Source organism: Chiloscyllium plagiosum, chromosome 18 (assembly GCF_004010195.1).
Source record: "Chiloscyllium plagiosum isolate BGI_BamShark_2017 chromosome 18, ASM401019v2, whole genome shotgun sequence".
In the NCBI taxonomy this organism is placed as follows: domain Eukaryota; kingdom Metazoa; phylum Chordata; class Chondrichthyes; order Orectolobiformes; family Hemiscylliidae; genus Chiloscyllium; species Chiloscyllium plagiosum.
The window spans coordinates 19,086,129-19,096,117 of NC_057727.1; the positions used below are offsets into that span (position 1 = coordinate 19,086,129).

General features: G+C 38.6%; 1 protein-coding gene across 2 annotated transcripts in view; it reads right to left on the reverse strand.

Moving 5' to 3' along the window:
* The window catches only part of stab1 (stabilin 1), a 273,869-nt gene that overhangs the window by 174,303 nt on the left and 89,577 nt on the right, over positions 1-9,989 (reverse strand). For both annotated transcript variants that reach the window (XM_043707873.1, XM_043707874.1), the window contains 5 exons: positions 7,416-7,478; positions 6,047-6,160; positions 3,696-3,749; positions 3,172-3,252; positions 1,171-1,329 (listed from right to left, as the gene is read on the reverse strand). In XM_043707873.1, coding sequence (XP_043563808.1) covers positions 1,171-1,329; positions 3,172-3,252; positions 3,696-3,749; positions 6,047-6,160; positions 7,416-7,478 — 471 coding nt within the window. The remainder of the gene's footprint in view (positions 1-1,170; positions 1,330-3,171; positions 3,253-3,695; positions 3,750-6,046; positions 6,161-7,415; positions 7,479-9,989) is intronic.

Genomic DNA, 9,989 nt, shown 5'->3' on the forward strand with positions numbered 1-9,989 from the left:
CCCTCATCCTCATGCTTGGTCACCTCCTCGAAGAATTCAATCAGACTTGTAAGGCAAGACCTACCCCTCACAAATCTGTGCTGGCTGTCCCTAATCAAGCAGTGTCTTTCCAGATACTCATAAATCCTATCCCTCAGTACCCTTTCCATTACTTTGCCTACCACCGAAGTAAGACTAACTGGCCTGTAATTCCCGGGGTTATCCCTATTCCCTTTTTTGAACAGGGGCACAACATTCGCCACTCTCCAGTCCCCTGGTACCCTGAATATAGGATTAAAGACAGGATTCTTGGCAGTGTGGTGGACCAGAGGGATCTGGGTGTGCAAGTACATAGATCCCTCAAAGTTGCCACCCAAGTGGATAGGGTTCTTAAGAAAGCATATGGTGTTTTGGCTTTCATTAACAAGGGGATCGAGTTTAAGAGTCGTCAGGTTTTGCTGCAATTCTACAAGTCCCTAGTGAGACCACACTTGGAATATTGTGTCCAGTTCTGGTTGCCCTACTATAGGAAAGATACAGAGGCTTTGGAGAGGGTGCAAAGAAGGTTTACCAGGATGCTGCCTGGACTGGAGGGCTTGCCTTATGAAGAAAGGTTGAATAAGCTCAGACTTTTCTCTCTGGAGAGGAGGAAGAAGAGAGGAGACCTGATCGAAGTATATAAGATAATGAGTGGAATAGATAGAGTCAAAAGCCAGAGACTTTTCCCCAGGGCAGGATTGACTGGTACGAGGAGTCATAGTTTGAAGATATTAGGGGGAAGGTACAAAGGAGACATCAGAGGTAGGTTCTTTACACAGAGAGTTGTAAATGCATGAAATGCGTTGCCAGCTGTGATTGTGGAAGCAGAGTCATTGGGGACATTTAAGGGACTGCTGGACATGCACATGGATAGCAGTGAGTTGAGGGCTGCATAGGTTAGGTTATTATATTTTACATTAGGATTAAACCTCGGCTCAACATCATGGCCCAAAGGGACTGTTCTGTGCTGTACTATTCTATGTTCTATCTATGTTCTATCATTTTGGTAACATTGGATATTTTGCTCAATACTTCCTTTAAAAATTGCTCGTAAATCTACTGCATTAATAAACTCTACAAGCAAAATAAATTATTGAATACTATATAAAATAATCAAATTACTATTAGCAGTGACATATTGCTTGACTTTACCGTGATTATGCGGTAGTGAATTTCATCACATCTTTTTGGCAAGATGGGAAGAATTGAAGGAGGAATAAGGATGCCATCCAAAGTGTGAATGATGCCATTTGAAGCAATAATATCTCTTTTCTGTAAAGGAACTCCCTTGTCACCCAACAAAATCTGGCCCTATTAATAGACAGAAGAGAATTTTATTCAAGAAAATTCATGCTTAAATCAGGATGACATTATTTCATAATCATTTCCAGATTTCTGCTCAACATATTACATTGGAGCATGTTCTTAAGCAGAAACTTATAATATATTGTGTCAATTCATCACTGCAAAAAATATTCTCACCATTATTTTGTGCTCCAGAAATGTGTCCTGAGGATCTATAATGTTTAAAAATAATAAAATTCAGCTATCCAATTATAGCTTGAGAATTGCCTAGAATATTTATCTTCCCACTCCTGAACTGTTATCTATGGTAGCTGAAGTAACTCCATGAAGGCCAGTATCCTGTCACCAAATCACCCCTTATTTACACATGCATAGTACAAGATACTGGCCTAGCTAGCTCAGAGCCAGCTCCCAGAGTGAACAGTGTTGAAACTTTATTGCTGGAACAGCACAGCAGGTCAGGCAGCATCCAGGGAACAGGAGATTCGACGTTTCGAAACGTCGAATCTCCTGTTCCCTGGATGCTGCTGTCACCAAATCACCCCTGATTTACACATGCATAGTACAAGATACTGGCCTAGCTAGCTCAGAGCCAGCTCCTAGAGTGAACAGAACCCCTGACACTCCTGCTTATATGTCAGCCTGGGGTCCCTATCAAGAGACTTATATTCTATGAGGACCACTTGGTTGACCTCATTACAATCACTATTGCGTTGTGTTGATACTGTGCTGTGCGGACATTGAGCTGTGCATATATTGATAGCCGTGCCTTCATCTGCCAAGGATGAAGCTTTGGAATTTCTTCTCTAAATCTTGACTTCACTGGACAAGCAGCAGCTTCAGCATCATCATTTAGCATTTTTAAAGTGTAGCTCTGTGTCAAATGACCTCTTTTGTTAAAAAAGATAAATTAAATTTCTGGTATTTTGTAATTTCTTCAAAACTGGATCCAAGAATTTAGAATTGTAAGTCACTTTATTTTAATGAATAATCGGCAAAATTAAAATTCTAAAAACTACAATAAAATATTACATAATATTTATATTCTGTATAAAACATGGAACCTTTACATGGAATTATTCTTCTACAATTGCCTAGAATATTTATCTTCCCACTCCTGAACTGTTATCTATGGTAGCTGAAGTAACTCCATGAAGGCCAGTATCCTGTCACCGTGGGCGGCACGGTGGCACAGTGGTTAGCACTGCTGCTTCACAGCGCCAGAGACCCGGGTTCAATTCCCGCCTCAGGCGACTGACTGTGTGGAGTTTGCACGTTCTCCCCGTGTCTGTGTGGGTTTCCTCCGGGTGCTCCGGTTTCCTCCCACAGTCCAAAAAATGTGCAGGGTCAGGTGAATTGGCCATGCTAAAATTGCCCGTAATGTTAGGTGTAGGGGTATGGGTGGGTTGCGGGTCGGTGTGGACTTGTTGGGCCGAAGGGCCTGTTTCCACACTGTAATGTAATCTAATCTAATCTATTTGGTAAATCTTCCACAATCCTTTTTTTTTCAAACTGACCAGGGGTTCCAGAATACTGGAGCAATTTGTGTCAAATCGTGAGATTACCTCAAAATAGGAAGTCTTATATTCACAAAATACTTTACCATTACTTTGAGAAATATTATAAACTGAGTCACATGTATTAGTTTTGAAGAAAACTTAAAGAGAGAAAAGAAAAAATATTCTTACTGCTTTTAGAAATGTAAGATCAATTGAGATTTATAACTATTTTACATAGCATTATTTGGAAGTCAAGGATATATCTCTACTGTAATCTATGGATTTTTCTTTTTGACTATACAAGTACATTTTCTTTCCTTGGCTTCATTTGCATATGTATCACACTTACGTTAATGGTAACATTGATAGATATTATCTGGTTTGCCTTCGTCAGGATTCGAGGCATTGTTGACAATCTGTCTGCTGGCAACTAGAAAATTAAACACAAGATTATGGAAATGCTTTTTAGATTCAGTACATAATATGGTTAACAAAATACTGTGAACAATTGTTTTTTTTTTACGAACTTCAGCTGTAACTAAGCTTCTTCCCGATATTCGTGTCTGACTGCTGCCAAGTTTAATCTGTAGATCTCCTGACAGTCAGCATTAGTGCCCCTTGGCTAACCAGGAATGTGCTTTCAGGTCAATAACAGCCCTGCCAACTAACACGCCTCCCAATATGCAGTAGTATGTCATTATGACGTGTTGAATTTTGATATTTCAACCAAATACCGGCAAATGCTCCCCACGGGAGATGAAAATGCAAGGATTAAATTGAAACGTAACCCTTCAATCCAGGACTCAATATTCTACTGCTTGACCTTTTCCTTTGACTTTTACCCTGAACATTTTGAAGAAGAAAGCTGCTTACATTGCCAGATGCAAAGATATGATGTTTCACAAGCTCTTGAAGTTTTGGCCGACCCTTGTTTTAAAGAAAACAAAAATGCAAGAGTTTACATGGAAGCAATGACTAGATAGGAAGTTCAACATTTCACTGATGATTCCAGATAGTTTAAGTGTGTTGCTGCTTCTGTTAAAAGCCAAGGAATATTTTTTATAGGCTTTCATTTGTAACAATTATAACTTGTCTCTGCTTCCTTCTTTTTTTCATTATTTTCAATCGGCAGAAATCAGCTTATTGTAAATCTACAATCCAGCACATGACACTTTCTCTGCACATATTATCAATCAAGTAGAAATAATATTATTTCCAGTTGTCAAGCCTAAACTTGCTTGGGATCTGATCTTAATTTAATCAGTTTCTATCCAACCAATGCAATATATTTCTTGGCTTTTAAAAAATTAATTTCCAACTGTATTTCACAATCTAAAGTTTCACACATGAATAATCATCCTTTTCATACAGACTGTTCGAAATGGTAATGCAATTGCAATTTATGAAGTTGTGGCGTAGGAATCATATAGCAGCAGAAGTACAGATAGTTCTGTAAATGTTTGCAAATGCTAGAAGTTAGAGGAATAATGTGCATCACCCAGTCGCTGTGTCTTCACTGGGGAACACTGTAAAAGAGGATTTGCAGCTGATTCATCATCTCATAGGCCACAAATATGAATGTATTGGCCACAGAAGAAATACTCTACATAATGAAACACAACAGTTAAGTCCTCCACTGTTGCAATACTTGATGAGGTCCCATAACATCTATGACTGAGAGTGGAGGGAAAACCATGCTCACGACATTTAGGAGTTTTCCTAACCATGACAGAGCTCTGGGCAGGGTTTTGAACTTCAATTGGGGCATAGAACAGAGGTAGGCATACATTATTACCAGTGCTACTGGCTGGCATTGTAGGTCCCCAGCTCCATCCTACACACAGGCCATTTACCAAGGGGCAGGATGGTGGGATGGCAGGATTATCTTGCCACACATGACACATGCTGAATGGCCAACTACTTTTGTGAATGACCATATATTAATTTTCCAATTGATCTCCAGATTCCTGGAGCTTGTGTTAGGCACCGTGAGGACTTCTCCCAGTGACAAGAGAGAAGACACACCTCAGATGAAGCTCCCTCTCCCTCACTTATCTTCCATGACATCCTACTACTGTTTCATGATATATGGCTTCTAATTTTCTCTCCAGCTTCAAACTCCCACCATCCATAATAAATTGGGCAATTCATGCCTTCTGGTCATTAATTGGCTACTGTGGACAAAAATAGTTAGTGGTCTGTTTCCCACAGTTGAAACTTTTGACCCCTTTATGATCTTGTTGATGGAGTCCAGAAACTTGCAGGAAAACTCTACCCCCTTACCTCCAAACCTCATTACAACCATTGTGAGAAAATGCCAAACCTGCACCTGTATTAATGCTATCACTAAGCAACAAAGTCATTCCTTTATCAGCCACAAAATAACTATTATTAACATAATATCACAATTGACGTTTCAATTGGTGGCTCAGCATAGGGAAATTAAGAGAAATGTCATTTTTGCCCAATTAAACTGAAATATAGTCATTAAAGGCTGGATATTTCAGGAAGAGGCACAACCTTGATCCTTCCAAATTGAGAAATTTCCTGATCTAGCAGATCCACCTCTTTGAAAAGGATTTTTGCCTGCTGTATTTTTTTGAAGGGGCAAAGTTGGCCTGGAACTAGGCCCAATGTCACAGAAATGTTGCTCAGTTGGCCAGGCTATTAGGCTGGGATGTCTGTCTCCATTTACCAGGAGATTGGCCCAGTTTACTAAAGCACCCTCTATACTTTCCACCCATCATAGCCATTCAGCCAGCATCAGTTTCCCTGACTTTGCAAATCTGCCAAAATGATAGGAATGGTATATTTTCCTAGTTCCTTCATTCTCTGTGCATATATATACAACTTGATCTTTATTTAGGATATACTAAGTGCAATCAGTACTGGGAGAAAAAACAATCATCATATTGCATTTCACTATTTTTCACAAATTTTTAAAAAAATATACTTGTTTGAATTAAAATTTAAAGTAACCTTGGAAAAACAGTCATGATTTGGCGATGTCGGTGTTGGACTGGGGTGTACAAAGTTAAAAATCACACAACACCAGGTTATGAAGGAGCAGCTCTCTGAAAGCTAGTGCTTCCATTTAAACCTGTTGGACCATAACCTGGTGTTGTGTGATTTTTAAATTTGGAAAAATAGAGCATCATTGTAATATTACAATCTGGACAGCTTGAACAAGTACAATCCTTATTCATTTTTGTTTGTGCTCCTACCTCACCAAACATATAGAATAATGTTCCATCTCTCATCTTGTCCACTGCATCATTACTTGGCACAAAGACTGTGTAAGGACCAGGGCCATCCAGTATGAAAGGGAGATCACAATTCTATCAAAAGATTAAATAATAAAATAATTCTAAAATCATAAAAGTTAATAAAAGTTCCACCTATGACATATATTGCACTATAATTGAGCAACATTATGAATAAAATATCAAGCATTTTTATCTAAGAGCAATTTAAAGGCATTTTTACAAGGAAGTACTTTTGTTTACAAAGCAGGGAGTTGCAAGATTAAAAAACACATCCAATACAAAGGATCTTTTATAATTGCCCAATGTTATTCACTGCTAATATTGATTTTGTTGAGTTAGTAATGTCACAATGACAATCACTTCATTTTAAGTGAAAGCTATTAACTCAGCTAACCCATTCCACAGAATCATTCCTTATAAAAGAAAATAAACTCAAAAGAAAATAAAAATCTAATGGGCTCATAATTGACACAAGGATGACTTTTTCATTTGCATTATGGAGCTTTGGAAAAAAGTATATTTTCCAGGATTCAACTGAATCCTCATTGCCTGAATCATCAAAATGTTTATTATGCATTCATTAGCGGCTGAAAAGCTGTTTTAAAGTGCCAGATTTTATGGATTTTGTCACTTCGCAGCCAAGATTTTTTTTTCAAGAACATGTTTTTCTTAAAGGAGGAGATGCAGGGGTTGGAATAGGAGGTCAGAGTGATAAAATCAATCCAGTAATATCTAAATTTAAAACACATGATCTATTTCCTGTGTGACTGCAACTTTTCTGGAAACAATACACATGCAGAAAACATATTTTCTGGATTGGGCACCAATCATTTTGGCTGATTATTAAAATGGTGTCAAAGTCTACATTGAAGCAATTGCAATATCAATGTGCCATCAGCCACTGTAAAGCATTGGTTTTCGCAGTGCCTTTGGAAGCAGAGGCACCAATACTGACAGGCACATTAATGTGAATGTAACCTCTGGGACCATTTACAGTCATCCTTCTTTGCTGTCAGCAGTCTTGAGTTTTATAAATCAATCAAAAGGTTTTCATTTGCTAAATGTGACTGGACCTTTCTTAGGCAGGGAAGGAGGTGTGATGGATCAACTACGAAATCATGATTTATGTTCTCAAAACTACATCTTGAAATGTTTCCACAATCAAAGTACGTAAATGAAACATGAGCCTACATTAAAGCCAACAGTCTCAGAATCATATCAACATTAAAGTAAGTATTACTTCCAGGGAATTCATTAAACAGAAGCCCAAAGTTACATGCAACTAGTCTTTCAGTTTTGATAGGCCAAATATTTGGAATGTATTTACCTCAAGAATGGTTTCAAACCTACTAAACAACTGTCCTGCAGCAAGAATATCAGCAACAGTTTTCTATTTGAGGGAAAAATAAACAAAGGTACACACATATTATTTACCAATCTCTGCATATCTAACAAAATGCAAGAAAGAAATGTTGAAATGGGTAGACATGAACATAACAAATACATGTGAAGAAATGCTTTGCTTTGTAAGTACAGAGAATTGAGAGAAGCTAAATAATTAATTCCTCAAGTGCTGATAATCAGTAGACTTTTTCAAATAAGTGCAGAAGATTCAGCCGCCAGAACTACAGGGATTGATTCCAGCTTCTCACATAAGAATGATAGAAGTAACATTTCTTAATTCAAAAATGAAAAGAAAATTAGATAAAAAGCATTAAATACACTAGTTAAGATAGAAACAGGATTAATTTCTATAAAAATCACAGACTAAAATACACGTGTGAATAAGTATATTAATATCACAACATTACTTTTTTTATATAAATGATACAATACATTAGTCATTTAGTAGTACTTATGTAGAACTTAAATTTGACAAAATACACATTTTGCCTACATTCTTGGTCTTGCACTAATCAGGACAATTCACAAGAAATATGAATAAAGGGAAGAGCCAACATTTTTATTGTATGAGAGAAAAGATGACAAGCAGACTTTCATTAGTAGAGACACTGCCACGGAGAATGCAGCAACTAATGATGACTGACAGCTAACTAACAGACATTGTCTACATTTCAAATGAGGCAGGTTGTCTCCTATTTGTCGAATCAATGCCCTGAGAAGTGAGCCAGCAAATGACCATCATCAATTATCCTGGGATAGAGGGGGCATTTTGAGGTTTGCAATCTGTAACTCATGAAGGGCTGCAGGGATCATTTCTGGGTCCACAATTATTCCTGAGGAAGGGCCTGTGCCCGAAACGTCGAATCTCCTGTTCCCTGGATGCTGCCTGACCTGCTGTGCTGTTCCAGCAATAAAGTTTCAACTTTGATCTCCAGCATCTGCAGACCTTACTTTCTCCTCCACAATTATTTACAAATATATCTTAATGACTTGGAAGAGGGAAGTGAATGTACTGTTGCCAAGTTTGCAAATGACACAAAAAGAGGTGGGATGGCACGGCCTGAAGATGACACGAAGTTTCCACATAGGGATACAGACAGATTAATGCAGTGGGCAAAAGCTTGGCACGTGCAATGTGAAGTGAAATTATGTGAAAAATGTGAAGTTATACTCTTTGATAGGAAGAATAAAAGGAAAGGATATTATTTGAATCAGGATTTGGGAGATCTCATGCAGACATTCCAAAAGCACTAGCATCCATTTTCAGCTGTTAACAGGGAAGGCAAATAAAATGTTGCCTTTATTTCAAAGGGAATGCAATATAGAAATTGGAACTAAAAAACAACAGGCATCAGTCAGGTCACATCTGGAATACTGTGAACAGTTTACTTCCCCTTATTGAAGGAAAGGTATACAGGCTTGGAGACGGTCTAAAGAAGGTTCATCAGGTTGATGTTGGATATGGAAGGATTTCCTTAAAAGATGAGGTTGAGTTAGTTGGGCTTAGTACTACCTAGAATTTGGAAGAATGAATGGAGACCTTAAAGGAATATATAAATATTATTAGAGGGTTGATGGGATGGGTGCTGATTTTCAATAGGTCATCAGGACTGTTTGGGATGTTAGTGAACATAAGTTCAAAGAAAGACAGAATGAAAAAAGTCAATTAAGTATGTGAAAGTGAAGGAGAAAAGACTCCTCATTAGATTTTTCAGCTGCATTGTAGGGAAATAACTAAACTACGTGGATTCCGTGTAGGAGAGAAGACATGAGTATTTGAAAATCGGTGATGCATTCAGGCAGAATTGTCCTAGATGATAGGGGACAGCTAAGGGTTGGAGTCAGGATCAGGAAAAGCCAAGGAGTTGCGACTACTCAAGAAGCCCGGTGACACTAATAGATGGCAAAGTTCACAGTGAGGGTTGAAAGTTCATAAGCAGTGTTTGCATGATGCAACGAGCAAAGTTAGAGCTCATGGAAAACCACAGCTAAGATATAGCTTTAGTGAAGCTCGTTATCCAGTCAAAAAGCTGGAGCCAATGAATGAGTGCAGTTTCCAGAGTCCAGGGAAATGCAGACTGAGAAATAGAGGTTAATCGGCCAGAATAGAAGCAGACATTGAGGTAGTCCATGATGGACCAGCTCTTAAGAGGTAGCTTCAAGATCAGGTCAGCAAAAGTGAACACCTTCAATGACATTTGATGATCTATCATCTCATTAAAATCCAGAGGTAGTTGCTAAATAATCTTTGTGGATTAGTGGTGCTGGAAGAGCACAGCAGTTCAGGCAGCATCCGAGGAGCAGTAAAATCGACGTTTCGGGCAAAAGCCTTTCATCAGGAATAAAGGCAGAGATCCTGAAGGGTGGAGAGATAAGCTAGAGGAGGATGGGGGCGGGGAGAAAGTAGCATAGAGTACAATAGGTGAGAGGGGGAGGGGATGAAGGTGATAGGGCGGGGGGGAGAGTGGAGTGGATAGGTGGAAAAGAAGATAGGCAG